Raw genomic sequence first — 26,244 nt, forward strand, 5'->3', positions numbered from 1 at the left:
GATTAGAAATATGTTTTTATATAATTCTTATTTATAGGTTGGAAAGTTTAAATAGACAAACATTGAAGCGTGGATATATAGAATGACGTAAGACGTAAACTAAAGTTTAGTTTATTTAGAGGTTAAACTTTTTTAATATTTAAATGTTAAAATTTAATACTTTATTCGTGTTAGAATTACGTTACATTTATTTATGGGTTAGAAAGTTTTAAATGATACATATCGAAAGCGATAGATGGAGGATTAAAGCGTAGATTAGTCGAGCGGTGTCGCGCGCGAATGTAAGCTCGGAAATGGTCTCGCTTACAATTAGTAGATCGGGGCCGCGTATTTCCGCTCATCTTGCGCGCGCCTACTATTTAACCTCGTTTCTTCTATATCTTCTGCCGCGTTGTTTCTGCTCTCATGCTCTTTCGGCTTCTCTTTCTTCGTTCGATCGTCTATATCCCGAACGTGCGCTGGGATATCGGATAACAAGTCACGGGGAACGCGTAAAAAGTAAACTTTCAATCTTGTTGGCGCGTCGCGTCGCGTCGTTAGAAACGCTGCGTGAGAAAGCCGCGCCAGCATTATGTGCATAGTGCATAATTATCTTCTTACCGGTTGTTTGCTAATTTTCTCTTCTCTTGTCATTCTCTTCGACCAAAACTTAATTATCGAAAATAATGGTCATACAAATTCCCCTAAAATTTCTATAAAATATACTTCAATCTTGTTCTCATTTTGACAAACAAAGAGAGTTTGTAATATTTGAAGAATTAAAGAACAAAAATCATATATACCAGTAAGAACGTTTTCATATTTTGTTTAAGCTTGAAATATTTTTCAAGTTTAGGAAAATGATGTTACGTCCAGTTTTATCAAAAATACACACGTTTATCGTTTAATTAATTAATAACTTACTGAAATTCAAGCAATATAAAATGTATAAGAGTTAAATGTCGGAAATAAAGGACAAAAAAATGGACAAGGTAGAAAAATGGTGATGAGAATGGAGGCTGCTCGTACAGAGGAACGGGGGGATCGGTCACGAAGAAGTTTATTTTCCAGCTGGCCGTTGGTAACACGGCAGCTATCTATTTGGCCGTTGGTATCTAACCGAAGCCATGGTACGCTCGGCGATGTCGCTTTTAATTCGGTAAGAAACTGGGTTTCTGGGTCAGAGAGCCGTGATACACGAAGCAGCCGACGAGCACCACTGGCAAACGGCTTCACATGACTCTCGGGGAAACGACTTTCTTCGGACCAGTGCCGTATCTTTCGCGACAACCTTGCATCTATACATTCGCGCCCTCTCTCCATATTTTACGCTTACATCTTACTTTTTCACACTACGCATATCAATTATTTATATATTTGGTATTGAGATTGCAAACATTCGTCATATTCGAATGACTCACCCTTACACGAGGAGAATCGTTAATCTGAGACGTTACTGTGACCGTATAAAACAGATATATATTATGCACTTATCCTTGAATTTTTTAATTAGAAATGGTAGCTAGCTATTCGCGTAGTAGAACAGATGTGTTAAGTAATTAAATTATAATCTAAGATCATAATTGTTAATATCATCCAGATCTTTGAAATTAATTCCAAATAGAAAGTTTTTATGCTTAATTATATTTGGGTACGATTCAAACTATTTCTCTGTATATCGAACGGTAGCCATTAGTCTAGGGATTTTAGGTATTTATGAGAAATTCAAAGGTTTCTCAACGCGAGAATTGATTGTAATTTCAACAAATAAATAAAAAAAAATTCAAAGGTACAACAAAGCGTAGAACACACACATATAGAAATATCTAAAGCGTACTCCATTCGTTAAAACATTCAATAGTTTAATGATATTCATAGAAATATGAATGTTCATAAATATTCTCAGCCTAATAACTATGTAACAATATAGAAAACTGGTCGCTTGTACACGTGATAAACGAATGACGTTCGCGAACTATGTAACATCATCGGCAAAAAAATGACGGCTCGAATTTCCAAATCTAATTCACACATAAAAATTCAAAAGGATGTGTGATGAGTTGTTTACGTATCTCGACTGCATAACGAAAGCGAGAACTGTAGAAGAAGGAAGATGACAGGAGATCGACGGGACCGTATTACGTTACGTTCCAGCCGTTTCGGAGAAACACACGGAGCGGCAGGGACATTTTTGTCGAGAGTGAAAGTCCGTAGGTTTCGATGGGGCAACGTTAACTTTTACGTTCTCTGTCGTGGAATGTACACGTCGATCGGCCGTTCTAAGACACTCTCGGCGCCCGGTTTAGCCTTACGTAAATTCGACGCAATGTTATTATGTAGGACTCCTGTCTCGCGTCTGGGTTAAAGTACATTAACTGCAACACGCGCCAAATACAGCAACCGATGAATGATTCGATAGGGGATGCGCATGTCGCGATCCTTTCTCTCGTAAGTGTCACCGACAGCTTTCGATACTTCGATTCTAGATTTTCAGTATATCAATTTTTTATCTGTACGTGAGTTATTGACTGTAGGATCTTGATCTTCTCCTCCATTTTGAATTTCTGACATATTATCGATCTTCAATGTCCGATATATCAATCTTTGGTTATCGATTGTTTATTTTTCGATAATATAGCGATTCGTTTATGTAGCGATTTTTATCGTTGACTTCGAGCTTCTGACACAAGAATTTTCGATTTATCGGTCATGAACTATCGATTGTTCATTCTTCGATATATCTATTGCTCATTTGTCTGAAATCTCAATTTTTCCACATAGATACACACATCAATCAAATTCGAAGATGGTATCCCACTGGTATGTGGATGGTAGCCATCCACATATTATATTATTATACCACTAAGCTATAATATTTTACCAAATGTCCTACTGGACAAATTGTAAAATGTAAATAAATAAATAAAAAAAAATATATATATATATACACACGATCTTCGCTATGTTAATTTTAAATTGCGATTATGCATTTTGGATATTTTTGATCGTCAATTTTCCATATATCGATTATCAATTTCCAATGAGTTGGTTTTTAGTAATAACACGAACGTTCGACGTGATATGTTTTAGATCGAGCACGCGCGCCGTTTCGTTGAACGCCTCTTGCTTATAAAACGCTGTGTCACGAGAAACGCCGTGTCACGAGACCTTGCGCGTTCAAACTTGCTACTCCCAACCGATTAGCGTTCGAATATCCGTAAATTACGTCACACACGACTAAATTAATTCTGGCGACTATGTTGATCAGGATCGTTTTAAACATTTAAACGACCACCGGAATAAACCGAGCAGGCCAATTCCATCGACTGACTCTCAGTTCGTAGAACGTGTCGGAACGTGTCGAATATACGCTAATATTGATAATCCGACTGCGTATTTTTATACAAATTCCCCCTTTTTTTTCAATATAATTAGAGAGATGAAACGTAGATAGAAAATCGTTTTGCCTATTAAATCTTACAGGGACTACTATACTCTGGGTATTTTATACGTTTTGCGTTTTCAAATTTCTTATTTATCAATCAAATTCGAAGATGGTATCCCACTGGGGGTAGCCATCCACATGTTATAATACTATATCACTAAGCTATAATATTTTACCAAATGTCCTACTGGACAAATTGTAAAATGCAAATAAATAAATAAAAAAAAAATTTCTTATTTCTTATTAAAAATCCACGATCTACCGATAATAAAATCTGTCAATTGAAAGTATAAGGCATTGAAAATATAAAACGTAAGATGTAAAACATGGTAAATATAATTGGTTGAAAAATATGAAGCAATCGGAAACGAACAGGCACGGTTAAAGAAGCAACACAGCAAGGTCTAACTGTACACAAGCCGCGGACGTAGAGCGAGAACAAAGAGGGGATAGCCAGGTAGGATAAGAATGTCGGGCAACACACCGGTTGGGAAATGAATTGTGACGTGGCCTGGCATTGAAAGAGACACGCGTGTATGCACGGACAACCGAGCTCGTCCACGATCGCCTTGTCTAATTTCTCGTGCGACCTGATTTCTCAAACTTAACCAAGCTCGTTGGAAACGCGATGACACTCCTCGAACGCTTCCGTTCCGTATTCGGTTAGCGGACGAATTTTGGAAACTCCGGTATTTGACTGGCTTCGATTATCAAAAAACCAATGTACATCATTAAGTAATTATATTAATAGGTAGTTCTATTAAATGAATTTTTCTAACATAGAGAATTAATAAATTCAATTACCAAATAATTTATGTCGAAGATTACACATCTGTGGTGATGGTAAAAGTAGGTTAGGTTAAATAGGGTTAAATAAATAAACAAATGATGCATACACTTGGTACGAAACGTGGTTTATCGATGATTAGTTGTCTAAAATATCATTAATAAAACGTTCATTGAAGATAGTTTACGTAACACGATCGAGAATAGGGAATTTTCAACAGATATGCGAAGGTTGTTGCACCTGTGTCAAAAGGTTAGTGGAAAAGTAAAATTTTTTTTTTATTTATTTATTAAAATTACAATCAATTCTCGCGTTGAGAATTGGAACAGTAAAATGGAAAGAGTGGAAGCGAAGGATCTAAGAAAAGATGGAAAGCGGTTTATCGATATTCCGCGGAAACGCGAATAGTAATAGAGTTTTAATTACCGATTAACCTTCCAGGGAGCAAGCTGTCACGTTAGTGCCGTGTTTTATTGTCTATCAACAACGTAAGTGGGTCGCGCGGCCGCCCTCGCCTCCCTCGGGGATTTCCCTGCTCTTATTTCCGCCGGTCACGGCACCCGGAGTATCTCTGTCACGTAATTTCGACCTGGTTTTACGTCACCTGTTTTTCTAATTTCTAAATGTATTCTTCATATTCTGGAATCTTGAAATTTTCGCGTCGATGAAATTTCGAATTTCCAAAGCGTCAAACTTTCAAAGTTCCGAACGACCGAATTTTTAAAATGTCCAACTTTTACGTTCCAAATTCTCGAAGCTTCGAACTTTCGATGTTCCGAATTTTCCAAGCTTTTAACTCGAATTTCCAAGGCTTTTCAAGCTTTCCATATCCCAAACCCCTGAATTTCCAAATATTCGATATTTCAAGCTTTTGGATAATAAGCTCCTGGCTTTCAAATTTTCAAACGTTCAAAAAGTCTCTCTTTCGAATTTTCAAATATCCAAAATTTCGAACCTTTCAACGTTGAAATCTCCAAATTTCGAAATCCTCGATTCTTAAAACCTCGAAGACCACGGTGAACGTGGCAAAGAATTTGCAAAAGGGGTGATGCCCTGAAATCATAGAGCAAGCACAGAAAGCTCGAAAATGCGGGGAACGTGAAAGTTTAAAGCGCGAACGTCCCAGATGTGCGGTTTTTCTTTCGCTATGATGATATTCTCTTTGCTGTTCAGCTCCGTTAAAAACTCTATATATTAATTGATATACGAAGAACGAGCCAGAAACTGCCTACTAATCGTGGATTATATCATAGTTGACAAACTAGCCATGTTAGATGCGATCCACCGGGGATCGTTGTTCCTTTGAACGAGGTTCGAGGGGCTTCTTCGTCTAGAAAGAGACGAGGATTAAACAGGACCATAAATCAACTGAAGGAAACGTCACTGTTCACCCTCGCAACACCTGGCTAGCTGTTCTCGCTTTGAGCACGTTCAAGAATATTTTGACGTGGTAGTTGTATTCTATTTATCCAGTATCTGTGTCTATAGTCTCCAGAAAATATTTTGTCTTCAGACCCTTTACCGATATAACAATGAAATGGTTGGGAAGCATTACTAGAGTTGAGAATTTAAAAATTGCTTGTTGTATAGTTGTGGTAATATTAGTAGAATTTTATAAGTCACAAGTTAGAAGTTATTAATATTAATAAATACTCTTGAGTAATAGTAATTTCAGGCACGATCGAGGCAAATTCCCAGTGGGCCGGTAAGGATTTGGGGCCGCTGTACGTAGGATTTAATTAACGAACTGAAAATGAGGGGTCGGCCATGTTGGTAATCCGTCGGTAAAAATGTACAATAGTAAATAAGTAATTTTGTAGAAATTTCATCTGGTAAAAAGGTATTATGTTGTAAAAGAGAAGTTGGAAGAAGTAGTTTGTCAATTTGCTAATTAATTGATAAATTATTATGAAAGAGAGTGCAGGTATAGGGAAAATGTCTATATCGTTAGTCCTAGTCTAGTTACTTAATTTTAGAACACATTAGTTTATATTCTGCGCGATAGAGGCAGCATTAACATCGTAACAAAGTAAAGTGAGTTCGATACAATACAAAAATGCAACAGTACGTTGTGACGAATTGCCATCTAACTAACTGTGAAAGTTCCCAAGAAATTCTAATATTCATTTTCCCGTCTTTGTCACTCAGAATTTCGAAATTACAAAGAAAGAAAGACCCGCCCAGCTGGAAGCAACTAACCTTAAAGTTGGGATCCCAAAATACAGATATATCTGTATAGTTTGGGTATGCTATAGACGTTTTGATTTGTGGTCTAAATTGGGCTCATTGACAAACTGGTCCCTCAGTAACGGAGGTCTCTTTGGTTTCCAGTTACTTGCGCCAGTCCTTGGTCGCGGTAATCCTTCCAGAAATAAGTGGCCGACTATTTTCGGTGTTTGGGAAAGCAACGGGAAATTTGTAGAGACCAGGAAATATCTTGTTCGATCGTATACATACGCGTAACGTCGCACACATTTAAAATCGCTTCTAGATACGATATTACGTGGGATTACGTCTATCTGGTTCCGTTTTTAACGAATCTGCGTGGTTGTTTGGACAATTTTGAACGTGGAACGAGGCGAACTCTAGTGTCCGTATTAAATCGAGCATGATCGCTTTGTTCTAGCGAGACTGGTGAATTTTGAGGGTCGACTAAAAGGGGTTGCGTCACTCGTACACCCCAAAAGGCGAACCGAATTAACCTAACTTGCTCTATTATTTATTTGTTTCGGCGAAAGGTTACCTCTTTCTTCTTTGCTTTATCGACAAATTTTTATCACGTACTTATTTTTATCTAGCTATTTTTATACATTTTATATTATTTTTATCTTTCTTATCCTCGTGTTATTCATAGACACGAGGATAAATAACGTCTTGTAAACTTATTGTTTACTTATTTCAAAATAAATAATTCTCTGCCTCTTGCCGAAAAATTTCCCTAAACTTTGTCTTGTTTGCCATCGTGTATACACAGACCTTGGAAGTAGTCCCGAATTAATCTAATCGGTATTTACCCAACCTAATCTAACGACCGATCGCTCATACATTTTTTCTTTCGAAAAGTCCAAATCCTGCTGGTTGAATTTCTTGTATTTTGAACAATTTCTCTAAACTTTGCCTTGCTTGTTTCTTTATCTTTTCCTAGCTTTTCTAGGTTATGTGCATAGGGATTGTGTTATTCTCTAGTATAGGATCACAGTCGTCAGAGTGGTCGTAGCACGTGAATAAACTCGGTTATATCGGTCGTGGACAGATTGATGTACAGTTCTCCCCTCCGACATCTGTGGCTACAAAAGGGCCAGTAAATTTGTGAAGGATCCCGGCAATGGCTCTACGGTTTGTTTGTGCTAGGACGCTCGATCTTTCCGGCAAATCACTTTTCGCCCCTCCCTTTCACATTCGATCGTTACGTCCATGCGTTAATTAATTGTTCAAGGATTGATCCTTCGCGATTCGTTTCGTTGGGTTAATTTGAATCGAAAAGCAATAGAAAAAAAAATGAGGAAAAAATTTTACGTAATAAACGACATAGATGGAAAGTAGGGAAAATAAGAAGTTTCACGAAATAAAACAATATCGATCGCGCACGACGGTGGTAGACGGCCATAGAAAGAACCATTATCGAACGTAAGTAATTCTGCACCCTTCTATTATAGGACGGCATTGAGATTGGCACACCCCGACCAGAGAAAAATCCGGCTTGCTCCGCTTAAAAGGGGTTGTCTTTGTGTCTCGATTGCGTAAGATCAAAAAGGGCCGGGAGGCTTTATACGCGCGATTTCGAGTCACCGGCGTCGGTCTACACTGGCAGAAACTCTCGGCAAACAGATTTCCGTTCGAGTTTCAATTTCAATTACGCTTATCAGTCGTGCAGTAGTTAAAAACTGTTCGGTCGACTTTGCTTAATTCTGGAATAATCATGTCTATCGATATCCTGCCATTTAACGGCCATTTCATTTGCCTAATTAATTTTCCTTATAAATGGCGTAACTTGTAAAAATAGAAAAAGATAAAAGAATAAAAAAGGCAAAGTTTAGATAGATTTTTCGAAACGAACAAAGAAATGTGTGGATCGATTTTTCACTTAGAGATTCCTATCTACTTACGTATAAATTGTCTATGGTTTATGGTTACTTATAATTTTCTTATAAGAATTGTTGTTCGTGGTCACGATTATTCCGAGGAACATTCATAGGTTTAGAGCCGCTTAACAGTTTCATTCAATTAACCTGGCAGCTTGACAGATGTAGATTACAAGAGTGTATCGTGTCCCGGCTGTGTTTTGCGACACACGGGTGAGGCCCACCTGACTGCGTCACAACCGTGCTTTACGTATGTCTCTGTGGCACGCGAACCAGCAAACTAACCTCCCCACTCCTGCTCGAACTTCGCTTTAGTTGACTTTAGCCGTTGTAACAGTGTTTAGTCGCATCATCAATCTCGACCGCGACTCCCTTTCTTACGTCTGTATCTAATAAGGACATCATACATAGAATAATCTGTATTCTAATTATGGTGACCTACCATCTACCGATTATCTTATTTTTTATTTATAAATATCGGCCTCCTAGGGGTTTCAAGAAAGAGCCAAGAAATAGTCAGGAAGTTTTAAACGTTTGTTCTTTTCAAGAAAATACTTTTGAGGAAGGCCAGTGTTCTGGTCTTGTATCAGGAAACAATTGTATTTAATTGTTGACGTCAATAGATTGACGATGGATTGACGTCGAATCCTCTAACAGCTTGTCGTTCTAGGGTCGATTTTAGACTATCGAATCTACCAAAATGATGTATTTCAATTGGGTGATTACTAAAAATATATGTATAAGAATAAATATGATTATATACCGCTATAGTTACAATTGTTTATATATAGTATTATATATAAATTATATATAAATTATATATTAATAGTTTATATATGTGTATTCAAACACACACTCGGTTAGATTTAGCGTTAAGGATACGATATTTCTATTTACGATGTTCGACCGATTTTTAATACAGGATAAATAGTTTCCGAATATCCTTCTTAACTTCTCCGTTCGGTACTTGACCGATGGAGCTTTTTTATTCGAACGAATTATTCCATAAGTCAGAGTGCACGCGCGTGTGGCGCGACGGAGTTGGCCGAGGCGATTCTCCAGACGTTATTTAGTTAAAACAAATATGTAGTGGGGAATTGAAGCGATCGCGATTACACTTCGGCCTCAAAGTGGGATTCGTACGAACACAGATGTGAATCGAGCGTGTCTCGTGATCCGTTCCGAGGACCGGAGATCCATTCTGTTTCGTCGCTTCGAGTATACGAAGGACGTGCTTCTTATCGCGATCCACCGTGTGTTGCAACCCAAACACGCAGTTAAACGGTATTGTTTAACTATTTCCCAGGAATTGTTTGGCCAATACCGCTTATCGAGCGAATGACAAGCTGCAATCAACGTTCTAACTATCTTCAATATTCTTTGTACTTTTCAATTAACCTATTAACTGCAGAAGTCGAGCTTACAGCAATTTCATTATTTAGAAATCCTTTAATTCTTTACATGTCATTGTATCTCTATTAAAAGTAAAGTATGTATATTATGTTCAGATTTTCATTATATTATGTTTCAGATATATGGATTCTTAATTTTACGATTATAGAGGTTTCTAGGCAGAACAATCCGATTAACGGATTACATAGAGAGATTAATATGATAGGTTATTCGAGGAATGTTTACGGGAAAGACCGAGGTAAACCAAGACGTTTTTTCTGGAAAATACTTTTTATCGAGTGCCGATAAATTTATCATAATGTAAATAAGATTCTTCGAAAGGTTATAATTACGATTCTTAAGAAACTTCTTATCGTTGGCAATGATCGAACAGAGACACGTATTTCTACATTTATTTTAAGAAAAAGTCGTAATATCTTTTCGAAGAAAAAAATAACAAGATTGAGAGTCACTGTATCGCGCATTGAAAATCACTTAGGGAGCGATGCTTTTATCAAAGCAGACTCGTCATGTATGTCGCGTTTACGCTACATAGAGACGGTGTTCAGCAGCGCCACGCGCCTATCGGGAGAATTAACTGTAGTTTTAACGTGGCTCCGACTCAGAAACGAGGCGGTCCACGTCCCTCGATGACGACGTCGACGACGACGACGCGATGCAAAAGGATACAAGCGTGTATGCGTGTACACGTGACGTTTACACGCATACACGCGGCTCTCTTCTACTCGGATGCACAAGAGGCGTTCGGGAAGTAGGGAGCTCCAAAGATAGCGTTGCAATTGCTTTCGAACCCTTTTGAATACCCTTTCCACGTTTATTTCTGACAGGCCGCTCGTAAAATTCGTTCCTTCTTCGTACGCGTACGAAATTAGGTTACCAGTCAATGAGAATGTTTTATGAATATAGCGACTGAGTTAAAATTACATCTTCTTTTCTTTCTCTTTGAAAATATACGAACTTCTAAATTGAAGTATTAATTGCGTGACAATTACAAGTATTAGTGAAACTACTAAACGATTAAATAGGATTCTTAAACTTAACATGCACGTGGAGATACGATTTATAGTACATGTAGCTTAAGAAATTCATTTCCTCGAAATATTCAATTATAACCTGCCGTAGCGAAAATTCTTTGTGTTCGAGGAATCCCCTACGAACGTGACACAAGGAAAATCTGTTAAAACAGAAAGAAATTCGATGAACCCTTGCACGAAATTTTTCCATCAACGAACTAGAAACATTGGAACGTCGTTCTCTTGGTTCGACGACAGGAAGATTCGAAGGGCGGGATACATTTTCTAGACACCCTGTGTGCAGTCGCACTATTCGTTCGAGGGGAGAAACCTCGGGCATGCACACAGAAAACAGAGACGGGCGAACGAATGGAAAAGGAGGCGCTGCGGGTCGAAAGGTACGGGAAGGAGGAAAGAGTGCCGCACGAGCGGAACGAAAATGAAGCTACGATTCTTTGCCCCCTCCTCTGTTGCCTCTGTCTCTCTCTACTACCGTCAGCACGACTTCTCTTTGTTTATCTAACGCGAGAACCCTGCAGGAGAAGAGGAACATCGACCAGGACGGTGACATAAAAGTTGAACGAAGATGCACGACACGAATAACATGTGCCACATTTTCGAGTTAAACGAGCTGCTCCCTAGTTTTTATACTCTGACTTCTGACCAATTGTTTTCTATTTAGAAATAATTTATAGGGTTCTCTTGTACAATGCAATATTATTAACGAAGTTTTACGTGTTGTAAATAACAAATTATATATATCGGTAGATTCTTTTCCATGATTGGTAGTACTTTAATAATGAAACAAATGAACTTTTACAAGTAAATTTTACAAATTAGAAGTTGTTCGCTTATTTGCTTAATGTAAAATTGTACTATTTTGTGATAGAAGTCTGTAGCCTACAACACACTAATATTACTTATTTATCAAGAAGTAAATAAGTGTTAAAAAATTAATAAACGTGAAGTTAGTCAGCTTAGCTTCTGAAAGACTGATATATATATATGTATTTTATCATATCGAAGAAGTGATTTTCGAAGAACATGAAGAGATGTTAGAATTAAAAGAATTGTTACGGAGTTAAAAATTGTTTTTTAACGCGATACGTGTGGATAACGAATTTGCTTATCGTTTCTACGAAGCACACTCTAGCAACTGAGTTATTCCACCGATCTAAACATGGCGAAATATTAATAAGATTTTTTACAGCCGTATCAATTGTGACGATAGTAACTTCATACGATAAGAATAGTAGCTATACATATATTGTAGTTTAAATCGTTTGCGAGACAGATGTTCGAACTTGGACGTGAATCAATGATCACCGATAGAAAACGATATTAAATACGCCATTTCTTGGAAATACAGCGCACGAGTGATGTCTTTGCTGTTCTTTCCGCATCGCAACGCTTCAAAGAAGCACAACTTGGGCGAGTTCTTGACATGGCTTAAAATTCGTCCCGTTTCGACCTACCCGATAACCACGTAAATTTACGAGCTTCTTCCGTCGGGACTATCGATTGGTTTTTTGGTAGTCTCAAGGCCGGTCGAGATAGAACATTTTGAAGGCTCTCATAAAAGCCCAAACCTATGTTTTCGACAAAGAATGCTATTAACCACAGAGGGTAGCGAATACATTATTTTTATTGTGTGTTGTCGTTGATATGTATGTGTGATTTTTCATTTCACTTTTCTAATAAGTCTATAAAATTTTATCAACAACCAAGTGAAGGATTATATTTGGAATGTCCAATAGGGTTGAGCTGTAAAAATAATAGTATTTACCCTCATAACATATAGAAGGAAATTTTTGGTATTTTATTAGTTTTGATATATCATCAAAATTGATTATCATTATTGAAATTGATTAACTGTGATCTTCATATGTTAAGGAAAGAATAGTATTAAATTACACAAGTCTGGAGACCTCATCGGGGTTAAATAATTCCTTTCTGTCGATTCTAAATCTCATTCGTAATTACCATTAGAACTATTTATTTTTAAACGATCATATAAAAAGGATAATACAACATCGTTTAAGTTTCGGAAAAGAGCAATGAAATAGCAAAATATGTGATGGAATGGATCGGCACTTTCCCCAGCGTGTTTGCGAAATCCATGGATCGCAGAGGATTACTCGGAGTTATAACGCACGTAAGAAGGACAAAATAGAAGAGCAAGGCGGCGACGCGGAATCTATCGAGAGAGCACACCACTTTCGTGTTCTGAAATCCTGCTCGACACGTACCCGAACGCACACTCTCTCGATGTCGCTCGCAGCAGCGTGGCGGCAACGTTACGATGGAAACGCGCGCGCATCGCCACCGGGACACGGATATTTCTGTGTGCATTAAGTGGCGGGACAAGCCAGACACACAATAGACGCGTATCAGGCCCGAGACATCGACCTTCGAGTAGCCAGGTAGACATCGCCACTGCTTTCAAAAAATACGTTTGAGAAAGATTCGTGATCTTGTAAGGGCTAAACGATTACTAAATTCGACAAAGGACTTGATCTCCTAAATATTATGACTGTACGAGATAATGATAATTGAATTACACAGAAATTGCATCAATAAATTACAAAATTGGAAAGTAAGGAAATGTGATAACATTATAAGCATTATTTTTTGTTATTTACTTTGGAATTTATTAGTATTTCTGTATATTATTTTTTTGTTATAAATAAACTTATGGAGGAATGAAATTTTCATTTCGTTCGATTTCGAAAGAAATATGCTTTGTTACCTAGTTAGAGGTTAAAGCGACCACTTTCTTTAGAAAGTATGCTCAGTGCATAAATATCAGCTGAGATATCGCAGTAAATTTTTATGTAACGAAAGAACTCCGCGTAGAAAAGAAAACGGTTTCTAAGTACAATAATAATAATAATAATAATAATAATAATAATAATAATAATAATAATAGAAGTTCTGTTTTCATTTAAACGTTTAATAAATCTATGTTATACTCGAATCACGATACCGGTACAAAGGATAGCACTCTTTTACACATGAGTTTAAAAACTGTTCACGTGCTCCTCTATGTATCACAGACGTCGAGGTTAAAGGGGCTTGTAGATCTAGTCACGGTGAGAAGAGTCGCGACTCAAAACAGTATAGAGACGCCTCTGCCATATGTCAGAACGGGACAGACTACGTAGACGGAAGGATGAACCAGACGAAGAAGTGAGAAATCTAAGTGAGAGGTCCTTGAAACCAAAGAGCGAGTGAGCGAGCAGATGAATGAGCAAGTGAAAGATCCTGGAGATGAAACGGGTGTATGTAAGAAAGTGAGCGAAAGGGAGCTACTTACGGTGCTTGAGCGAGAGCAAGATGGCGGCCGAGATGGAAGAGGACGCTCGATCGAAATGGCGTGGCAAGAGAGAGGAGGAAAAAGTAAACAACGCGCGAGCAAGAAACGGTATAAACGGAAGAAGGAACAAAGATCAGGGAGGAGGAGAACGTGTACACGAGGAGAAAGAGAGACAGAGGAAGGTTGCCGAGAAGCGAATCGGCGAGAAGCAGGTAAGAAGGGAGCGACCAGCTGTTTCCTTGTGTGACGTCACGCAGGTGCCTCACGGCCGGTTGGGGGAATGAAGGTAGACAGGTGGACAATGCTCCTAACCCTCTACTCGTATCTGTATCCTGTTTTCCACCGTCGTTTCGTATTTAGCCATTTTTTTAATCGTATTCTCTTTTGGTCTTTTGATCTTTCGATTATTGCGACATTAGAAAGAAACGTTAATCATAGATATACGAAGTATAAACTGCGGATGCCATATTAAGAAAATGATTAATTAAAAAACTAATTAAAAAAGATATAGAGATAAATAACGGGGTTCCCCTATCACCGAAGACCACGCTCTTCACAAAGCATCCATGGTCTATGTCTCTTATGTCTATGTCGTTAACTTAACTTCAGCTTTTACGCGTTTAGTTCAACATCATGGAAGCGTTGGTAAGGGTTCGTTCGAACGAATCAAACTAAAATTCGTTTGGTATTTAACGTTTCAACCTCGTGTGCTTTGGAAATGTCACATTGTCTGTGTTTCAACAAAATATATACCAACGACTTTATGGAACTTTTGCTTTCGTTTCGCTTAACAGTATATTACAATGCACACTCTGTCATGGAAATGAGTTTCATCGTTTCATGGTTAAATACTGCTTACGAAGAAGCAGGACGATGTAGCGTGGCAAAAGGAACTCGAGACGAACTATTAATCCTAGAAAAAGGTCGTTTCTTTGATTAGTCGAGGAAACGCGTAAAACCGTGACTCCAAGTCCTGAAGGGAGAAGCCGTTGGGAGATCCGATGCAGCCATCGTCCAATGGCATCCATCCCACTGTGTCTGCACGCATGCGTGTTCTTTGTGGCTATGCACACACGCATTCACGCACGTGCCGTCGTGCACACTGACACGCGTCCCTAGAGGGGAAATACAACCTACATATTTCGTCGAAGAATCGACCAAACTACCAGCGAACTAATACCGCGGCTGATGTCTCACGAGATCTTCCGATAAACCGACATAAATAAGATCATCCACGTTCAAGTAAGCGTTGTAGAGTTTAGTTGGAAGGATAAACTTCTTTAAAAGATACATACATAATTCTTTAAGATTGCTGGTTAGGAATTCTCTCTTCCGAATTTACTTGGTGACCATCCATCTTTCTTTCTTCTGCAAGTAAAAGAACAAGAATATATCCATTCTGAAACGTTCCTAGCATTCGAATTTTATAGATGATCTTGTTTATATTAAATGTTACAGAATTTAAAAAAAACTTCCAAAAAATAATTGTTTAAGATATATTTTTAACTTTCATCTCGTAATTGTTGGAAGGTTTGTCCAAGAGCAGCCTTTGTGTACAGATTTATCGATTTATGACTCTTGTTTCGGTTCATAAATATGGTGGTTTGCGACTGTTGACGTCCGACAGTCGTATTTCCAAAAACGTCTCCGTTCGAAGACGTTAGGCCACGCTCGTATTTTAATAACCAAGAGACGTCTATATCGCGTAGTTCGCAGATTGACATGTTCGTGCCCGCGAACGACTCCACAGATTGGGCCTGAAGCGATTAATCACGAACATTATCTTATCGCGAGTTGAATGCTCCTATCAACGATGCGTCGCAAGCAATCCTCCGCTATTGCAAGATTGTGCAACATCGTGCGGAACATCAAGCTAGATCCACCAATAATGCAGAAAGCGTTGTTCCACTTTGCATTAGGCCCGTTTATTTCATCAAGTAATTTAAACATTCGCGTTTCAGGCTTATAATTAAGTTTCTTATATTTAAAATTTTTCAAATTGGAAAAGTACTTTTTATATTCTCCATACCCATTTCGTTGTTCTTGTCAGTTGTATTTTATTCGATGTATCTATTCGTTTCTCAATTGGCGAATTAACAAGACTTAATAAGAGACTTATTATCTCATAGAACTATTTGTCTTTTCTATGCTAAATTCAAACACATATTGATTACTACTAAACTCAATTCAATTATTCAGTTATAAAATGTTCGTCGTTTCCCAACAACAAAATCTAGAGTTATCACAACACGATAACATTACGATCCAGTGATAACGTAACCATAATAGGCCGCTACAAATTCGTTCCAAACTGAAATTTTATGTGCTTTTTTCCAATAGTAAATCTTAAAAATTACCATCAACGCAATGGACATTTATAAAACATGCTTAATATCTAAATTTAACAAACAGTTAACAAACAGTTGTCGCAACAAAGGATTCAGGAGCGATGAAAGCGCCACGTAACTACAAAACCATCAATTTGGATAACGCAAGGTCTTGCCATACTTGGCTTCGAATTCCCTAAGTAGGCAGGTATGCGTATGACTAACAGTGTCTCAGCGAGCAGGCGTGCGGCTCTCTCTGTCTTTGTTTAATGCCTGTCGTCGCCTATAACTCTATCTCTCTCACACTCACGCTCTCCCTTACAATTAGCTGTCGGAAGTATAGGAAGGATTACTCACCCAAGCACATTGTTTTCATTGTCCCGTGATCTCGGAATCGATAGGGTCGAAAACAAAAACGAGGAAAGGACGTTTAGAGTTTATGGGCACCTATAACTTCTCTTTGAAAATGGGATTAGTTACATCCTGTACTAAAAAATTCTTTATTTAATTTGATGCGATCGATACTTTATTAGGTATATTTCTACGAATTGAGGCTATTAAAATTTCGATAGTTCGGAGTGACTTTGAAGTGATCTACATTATCCTTAAATATCACCGATACTTTTGATTTTTAACGGCACGTTGAATTGATGAATTTGCTGTACATATTGACGAAATTGGTGTACATAATCTTTTAACCCTTCGCAGTCCAAGCACTATTTGACGTTCTATCTCAATCAGTTCATACTCGATTATCTATTTTGAAAATCTATTCATAATTGAAATGAATTTTTATATTTCCATTTATTCATTCACTCGGTATCATCTCTATTAGATTAATTTGGAACATAAAGAATACAATTGTTAAAGCTGAGAAGAATCGAGTGGAATAGAATAAAATGGAATAAAACAGAATGACGTAGAATGTAATAGAACGTATTTAGACATATGTAGAACCACGAAGGGTTGAGGCGTGTTTTCATCAAACACCAAGTCTTTTGCAAAAGTGTTGTCGGCCATCGAATGCGTAGCTATTTAAACAGCTGCCCCGCGGAATCTCGCATTTGACCTATAATTAAATGCGCTATTTTTCGCCGCACGCCGATTTCACTCTTCGTGTGTTCTCGAGAGTTTCTTCGAAAATTGCGCGCTCGGAAGGTCACAGACGGAACCGAGGAATGATCGAATTTTTCCTCGAAGCTTTTTTTCTCTTCTCGTGAAATACGCGTTTACTAGACTCGGTCCAGTTTCGTCAAAAAACGTTACTTCCGGGAATAAACGAACGTTCCTCGTAAATTGGAAATGGCGGAGGGACTTGACGAAATTGGGCCTGATGTTTGCTGGCCGGGCAGTACTCTTAGAATTTACAACACTGTGAAAATACCGCGCTTCAGTGTCTGTGTATATTCAGTGACTCATTTTATTAATTTACCTTATATATGTTCTATAAAATATTCACAAATGTCATTAACATTGTTCATTAACACATATTATTAACATAATATTAATCTGAACGTAACTAACATTAGGAATATTTTTTAAATTTTCGATAGGATATCAAAAACACATTTTTCATCCGAAAATCAAATAAAAAGATAATTTTGATATAAGATTGGTTAACAATGTATCGAACTTAAAAAATGCTTCTCTATGCAAGATGGAAAATGTAACTTATCATGTTCTTCATCTATAAAAATTATACAATGCAATGAATATTTTGTTTAAAAAATATAAAATATATCGAACAGAAATTTAAGAGGTTAGATTATTCTTTAGCTCTCCTGGAGACAGACAAACATGGACAGAGACCGCTTCTGTTGCGAGCCCTTGGATTTGTAGTAACTTTCTTATCGTTTCCAAGGATTCATCTCTGGATAGAGGAATTCGATGGAGATGGAGGAAAACGGATCGTATTGTACGCGCGTGCGAGACCGCAGAACCCTCGCGCTCTTTCTAATCAAATATTCCGCATCGTTAAGATACGCTTAACGAGCGAGAGGGGCGATTTATTTTCGTCCGCCTTGGCAGTGTCTATCATAACATGATTAACTATTCGCCAGCGTCAATTCCCTCTAACCGCTAGCTGACTAACTCTTTGATTCTTAATGAACCGAACAAAACAGTAATAACCCTGTCAACTTTAATACTGTAATTCCGTGCAGGTTGTAGTATTGTTTATTTTATCTCCAATGACTTACTGAGAAAGTATTACGTTATTATCACATAGCTGAAAGTATTTGAACGCTTACAGACATTTTTTATCGATATATATACTATGTGTTATACAATAGACTTAGAAATTATATTAGTACTGCGGCAAAATATGACTATTATGATTATACGTATTGGTAAAGTTTGAAAGTCTACAATATATAGAAGTTACACAGGGCCGCAATTACCATAAGGCGCATTAGCTTCAAGCAGGGAGCCTCGCCCTTCATTGCGTTACATTTTCAAACTTAACTTTAAACCTTAATTAGGCCGCATAATAATGTTGTGCCCAGTACTTGCAAAAGTACGAATACAACCTTGAAGTTAGAAAATATTTAGTGTCAGTATATAGAAATCAGCAAATGAATTACACAGTCAGTTATTGATTATATTAATAAGCTACAATTTTTGGTGGAACCATCTTTAATGCTTATTATATGTTGAAGATGGCTGTTCATTCTATATACATATGAATTTTTAATGAAACCTGTTCCAGTACCTAAATATCTTGTTATTGCTGTATATATTTTCAGACTGATTTCAGACTTTACCAATATAATAATGTTAATCGAGTCTCATTACAGTACTAATGAAATTTCAAAATATTTTATTAAAAACACAATACGCACAAAAAAGTTTTTTTATTGTAAATGTTGAATGAGTTGTTGTAGTACTATCTAAAATGCTAGTCAAATATGCCCAATATACTAGTTAAACGTGCACGTTTGTAAATGTTATGGACTGAATTTTCACAATTCCATAGTAGTTATCGATCAGTTGAAAGCATTGATATACGAATTGGAAATATTTCATTGCAACTGTGTGATCCAATATGTAAAGTTATAAATATACTGCAGATGTTTATACAAATTCATATTTTTGAGGGTATAATTAAAAAAGTACAGATTCGATAGAAAGTCGTTTTATCCATCAAGTATTATGGAAAATACTATATTTCCAATATTTTATATATTTTTTCATATTATGTACGTTCTATGCAATTCTGCACTTTCCAGTTTCCTGTGAACGCAAAAAATTCCGCGGTCAACTTCTCAGGTAGAAGTTTCCCGTTAATAGTTTGGGTTAGGTTCGATGGCGGTTCGAAAAGTGAGGTTCCAAGATGGTTGAACGCATCAAAGCAGAGCAATCGGTGTCATAGAGTGGTATACTGCAGTCTTTATTTTCAGTGACATCGGTGTCTATTTTTAACTGGCTTTGGCCACCTTCGAAAGCGCCTCCTCATCGAACATTGAATTCGATGTATCGATACTCTAACCTCTTACTATTGACCGTGCAATGTTATTAACCTGTATTTTTCACTCAAATAAAGAAATGTTTACGACTTCCATTCCATAACAACACGCAAACGAACATATACTGGCTTACGAAAATATTTGAACACTGATGGAAATCTTGTGTTAATAGATTATGTGCGTTATACAAAACCTTATGAAATTTCATTTGCATGATAATTAAACAGGATCATCATGATATAGAAGTTAGAAGATATTATTACGAGCATACATTTCACGAAGATCACCTATAGTATTTGAACAATCTATTACTCATTATACATTAATCAGCCGCAGTATCTTTAGCGAGACCAATTTTACAACTAATTCTATGTTTGTGACCATTATTCATGTTGTATATTAATTCCTTATTAAATAAATACGTATATGTTTGCAATAAATATATTGTAGCTACTATACATGTTTTCGAATTGATTTGAAATTTGATCGATATAAATAACCATGACAAGCCCTGTCTCGTTAAAGTGCTAATAAAATTTCAAAAAGTTTCGTATAACTAACATAATATACTCATCAAAATTTTCTATAGTAAGTATATACAAATATTTTCGCGAACCACCATAAGCATCTATTTTTGTATTGACCCATCGGATGGCCTTAGGTAACCCTATATTTAATAAACACACATGATAAATACATGTAATAATTACACATGGTTTATACTCATCAAATGATTGCATCTATGCGTCACCTACGTGTATATTCAATTTAGAGGAAATCAGTGGAACAGAGTAGTAAATCTTGCGTGTACGTCAAAGAAATGAATCCATTCTTTCATTAGCGTGCGGTTGCGCTGGCAAACGTAACTATAAGGTGGTATAGACATAGCACGGAGTCTCGCGCGGCTCTCCCGTATCCTTTTCCCGTGATTACAATGCAGGGACGTACGATCGGCGGTACTGATAACAGTGTTTACAGAATCTGGCCTGGCGTTATCTTCGCCAGCTTCCGCAACGTCCGTGCTTCTTTCATAAACTCACGCGGAATTTGTTAACCTTCCATTTACGTTGCTTGACACAGATTAGCGAGATTTTCCTTAGCTAACCTCTATTTTAACCTTTACGACGAGTAACGACATCCGCACCATTACCACATACGCGTAGGTTTTTTGAAGTTACTAGATGGTTATTTGTCGTGTTTCTGTGGATATTCTATATACGGTGGTGGTCAAAAGAAAGTTACACACTGGAAAGTTTAACTCTGTGAATGTTAATAGCTTTTGCATTAAATAATTTCTACTGTTTCCGCGATAGTAACATATTTGGGGTATAGTTACATTTATTCATCGCTGTTGTCAAATATAATGCCATTTTGCAAAATTATGATGCCTTTCCGTAACATTTATCTCTTAAACGTGTACAAAACAACTTGTAGCTTTTATGTTCATTTTTAAATCTGTTTTGAACTTTATCGATACAATCGATAGTCGATAGTCGAGTCTCATTACAGTAGTAGTTTCTAAACGCACGATATACATATTCGTAAAAGGTTTTTACAAATCCTCAAATTCTTTCGTGAGCTATTGTGCGTAAGTGAAAACTATTATCCTTGCACAAAGATGATGTTATAACAAAGAATTTCAGAATTGTTTGAATAATTCGTTGATCGAATAAATGCCTAAAGTTTTTACGCATGGCATAAAATTTGATCGCGATATGATTTATGAAGTTTAATTACCCTTTAGCGTTTTACTTTTAAGGTTATATACCGGCAGTTGAAGGGAGGTTTGAAATTTGAACAGTCCAGATATGATCAAAGGTAATCTCGTGAAGGAAAAATTCGATTCGACGCATGCACTGGTCGTTGCTACAAAATTGAAACGCGAATAAGCGCTCGCAAAACAACCAATATACGCTCTGATAACTCCACGTTTTCCGATAGGTTAGGTCAGGGACCAGAGTAGAGACTAGAGACAACCTTTCGAATCTCGATATGTATCTATCTATACGATCTTTTTTCTGTTTTCATTCAGTGTTCATTGCCACGGGATGAGGATACTTTTGTTTTCTTCGACAGATACTTTGTTTATAAAATGTCAAAATACTGTACACGCTTCCTGAAACGTGCTTTTATAGAGAACAAATTTGATCGATTATTTTATGATTTATTACTTATTCGATGACATTTTAAACATCAAACATAAAATATTCTTACACCTTCAGCAATACTTTACATTTCGTATATCACAAGCTACAACCAGTATTAATAAATATCTTCGGGTAACATGAACGAATCTAGTAAGAAGAAGCAGACGATGTTTTAAAAGCAAATTTTACTATCCGACGTAAAGGCTGAAAAATGATAAAAGACCAGTTTATAATCTAAAATTTGTAACTTGTCAATTCTCAGTAATATTGCTAGTTGGTGAATTACCGTGCAATGATCATATCGCTAATTGGATTCATTATCTCTTATCATGATGGTTACATAACCTCTACATTGACGATTAATACTGTTGCTCTGTAGCGCGGTTAATATTCGTTTTTATTCGATTGAAAACTCAATATCGCAACTTGTCTGAATTCACTATTATTGTTGTTAAATTATTGCACAGGGGGGCTGCGATATTTTAAAAAAGGAGCGTAAAATACCAAAGTATTTTGTAAGAAATTCGTCGATCGTTATAACACGATATAAACATGACGCTGAGTCTCTAATGAAAACGGTCGAACGCAAGTGGAAAGCCGTCCTCCGTGTCGCCTCTCCGGCTTTTCTTCTCTTTTTTCCCCTCGCTCGTTTCCCCACCCACCCTCACTCGACATTCTCCCTCATTCTCCTTCTGGCTCCATCGACTTTTCTAGGGATCTCACGGATAATGTATAGCTTTCATTCCTAAACCATACAACCCATGTTCCCGCCGACTCGTAAGTTCTAATAAACAATAACTTTGGTTTGCAGTAGTTGCGTGGAACATTTGCATTTTTCTTCCTCCCCGTCATTTCTTTCTTTCTTTCTGAATTTGTAAATGAAACCGAGGAGATATTATGCGAGTTTAAAATTACGACAAAACATGCAAAAGTTGTTTGAAAATACAATGACGTGCGAAAGTATTGGAACACTTATAGTGGAACGTTTTCATGAACATATGCTGTAGGTTGTATGAAATATTTTGAAATCTTAGTAGTACTGTTATAAATAGACTGCGAGTATCTATACAGAAATATACAGGAATTTATTTCTTATAATGGTACATAAAGAGAGTAGCAACTAAACAGAAATTTGTTTTTATATATTTTTGCATATTATACTCATTCTGTGCTTTTTTGTGCATTTTTAAATTTTCCCTATATACATAAAAATCTGCAGTCTAGCAATTAGGCTCGATTATTGTGATTAAAATTTTGAATCAATTCGACAAATATACATACATATATAGAAGTTAAAAAGATAATTATTGCAAACATACTTTTATACTAAAAAATTAGTATACAGCGTGAACAGTGATCTTAAACATACAACCACCGCTAAAGATAGTGACCCAATGTAGTGGTTTATTAATGTAATGAATAATTCACAGTTTAAAGATTTTGATTATTTCTGTGAAGTGTATGCTTGCAATAAATATCTTATAACTTCTATATACATTTTTAGATTCGTTTCGAATTTTACCAAGACAATCATGATCGAATCTCGTTACAATAATAAACTTCTAAGACGTTTTATATAACATACGTAATATATTGATCAAAAATATACAATTTTTTAAATACTCTACCGAGCTGCTGTATAAAAAGTAGTTTTATGAGAAGAAGATGATAACCGTCGATAAATCAGGGTATCGATTAAGAGTACAAATTAAAATGTCGATTTTACAAAGCGGAGAGGTTAGGATCCAGTTTCGTCCAGCGCAGACGGAAAGAAGTGAAAGTTAATTTTTAACCGGCCGTTACAAAAGCATAATTGCACAGTTAGCCAATCGGGCGATCATTGTTTTGAACGGAATGATAGATGCCATCAAACTATCATTAAAGTTGCGGTTACGTAATTGACTCGCGTCGAGCGTCGGAGTGGTTTGCATCTTTCTTGCGGATAAGCCCGTATGTGTATTAATGTGTAACGCTACCACTGCTCGCTCGTTATTAATACATGTCGAAGAACGTGTGCCAGCGATCATGATTTATTGTCAGTCAACCACTACCATTTATGTGTACTCTGTCAAGATTAACTTCTTCGTTGGAAACGCATTCATCACTTACACAGATCGTAATTAATGTCAGGCTTTAGTTGATCATCCAAAAGAATTGTATTTCCATGTAGTATATGTATTTTCTTTTTCAATATGCAGTAGCTCCCGAAAGTACTATTTGAAAATTATGTTGTTATCATTATCATATTTATCATCATTATATTATTGAAGTTTAAAATAAACCTAGAGATAACCAAATGTATCTAAACATTTTAAGGTTAATTATCCATATTACCTATATAGCGAAAGCTCTCGATATTTAGCGGAACCATTTTTAAGACTCATTATGTATTTAAGATAGGTGTACATAATACACATATACTAATTTTTTACGAAGTGTCTTCTAATTTCCATATACATTTTCAACTCGGTTTCAAACTTTATCAATATAATAACAATAATCAAGTCGCACTATAACGCTAATGAAATTTTAAAATGTTTTAAACAACGCATACGATACGATTCGTAAAATTTTTCTATGTTAGATGTTTCAACACCTTCATGAGTCGCTCTATATCGATAAAAGTGAAAGGTGCTACAAATTCTACGTTTGATCCGAATCTCTAAAAATACTTAATAAATTCATTCTCAACGTATCTCAAGTACTTTTAAGTTTCGTCAGTCATGAAAGCACGCGAATGTTTCAGTCGAACGCGACCTTAAAAAAATGAAAAAAAAAAAAGAAAAGAATCAGGCGTTTTTGATAGCGTGATTCAGGTAATACGAGCGCAATAGCATATCGAGCATGAGACCATCCATGCTGATCGATCTTCCGGCATGGCGCGACTAACTGTGAAAAGCTGGTGGCGCCGACAGCGCCGCCGTCGTCGTCCTCGTTCTGTCTTCATCGGTTTTCGGTGTAGTTGGTGTCGTTTCGTTCGTGTAAACACAGTGTGCGGTGTGTAGTCGTATCGTATCCCTCCTTCTCGCGACCTCCTCCGATAACGAACGTGTTTTACGCACCACACCAAAATAATCCGATTACCGGGCCAAGCTGGCCTTTAAAAGGCGCCTTCAAAACGGGAAAAGGGCGGGAAAAAGGGAGGTCTTTAACCTCTTTGACTCGCTTTGCCTGTTTTACCTCCGATTCCTCGTCAAGTTTTAATGAACTCGTCCTAGCCAGCTTCGCCTAATCAGATTCCTCAATTTGGAAAATCGCCAACTTGAACTAAATTCCCATGACGTTTTAGTGTATTAATTTATTATTATTTATTTTTTTAAATTCATCTCCCCTCCCGATTCGTCAATCTGTGAAATCAGAAGCGCGAACTGGATTCCCTTAATCCAATAACCGATTACTCGTTTCTTAAATCACAAACTTCTACGGTTATAGAAAATTATCAAATAAAAAAATAGTTTAATTTTCGTGGAGATTTTGATAAGCATTGCACTAGAAGCTAGATCTCTAAATAAAGAGATTGTATCCGAGAAAGAGATATTTTATTTTGCGTAAATAATAATATTTCAATGTAATAGTGTATTATTTATTTTTTTATTTTCTTTCAAAATTCATCTTTTGCCCGGTATTGAAAGAATTTCAACAGATTCCGATGCATTCCGGGAATTCTCAACCACCGTAGAATTTCTTGGTCTACCTGAACACCGTTTCCGGTTTGTTCACGCGATAAGAGTCAGGAATTTGTGTTTTAATCGATGGCCCCCGCGGAATTCACAACGACGCGGTCGAGTTAATAAAACGTTTCAATTATTTATCGACCCTGCTCGCTGAAATTAACGAGTCGCTATTCGATATCGGATATTCGAAATAATTGCCATTGTGTCCTCTAAAAAGCCTCTGGATTTATAGCGTCTTCCGTTGCACGAATTTTCAGTTAATTTACATAACGTTAGGTGAATGTCGAACTGGTAAGGTAAGGATCACTTTTAACGCGATCTGTACCGAGATCGAAGCTTCTCCTCTGGAATGTGACGTTCCTTCTTTTTCTTCTCTTTTTAATACATTCATTGTTCAGTGAGCTTAGCAATGAACGAGATCTTCAATTTCCAATTTCTTTACGTTACCATATTTTTCCAGAAAGTTCACGATTTTAAATGCACTTTTATGTCTACTAATACTTTCTAATATTGCAAATAGAAAACTACAGAGGGAAAGACGCGATAAATCACGTTTCCCGTCGTCTGCAGCAAAACAATTTAGAAACTCAGTACTTG

General features: G+C 36.8%; 1 protein-coding gene across 2 annotated transcripts in view; it reads left to right on the forward strand.

Moving 5' to 3' along the window:
- LOC117231395 overlaps nucleotides 1-26,244 on the forward strand; it is a 94,365-nt gene that overhangs the window by 25,809 nt on the left and 42,312 nt on the right. The window contains exon 1 of one of the 2 annotated variants that reach the window (XM_033489799.1): nucleotides 13,947-14,247. The exons of the other annotated variant lie outside the window; for it this stretch is intronic. Within the exon in view, the coding sequence (XP_033345690.1) occupies nucleotides 13,962-14,247 (286 nt within the window). The 5' untranslated portion in view covers nucleotides 13,947-13,961. Of the gene's footprint in view, nucleotides 1-13,946; nucleotides 14,248-26,244 lie in introns of those variants that run through there. 2 annotated transcript variants of the gene reach the window in all.

This window comes from Bombus vosnesenskii, unplaced genomic scaffold (assembly GCF_011952255.1).
Source record: "Bombus vosnesenskii isolate JDL3184/JDL3185 unplaced genomic scaffold, Bvos_JDL3184-5_v1.1 scf7180000013272, whole genome shotgun sequence".
NCBI lineage: Eukaryota > Metazoa > Arthropoda > Insecta > Hymenoptera > Apidae > Bombus > Bombus vosnesenskii.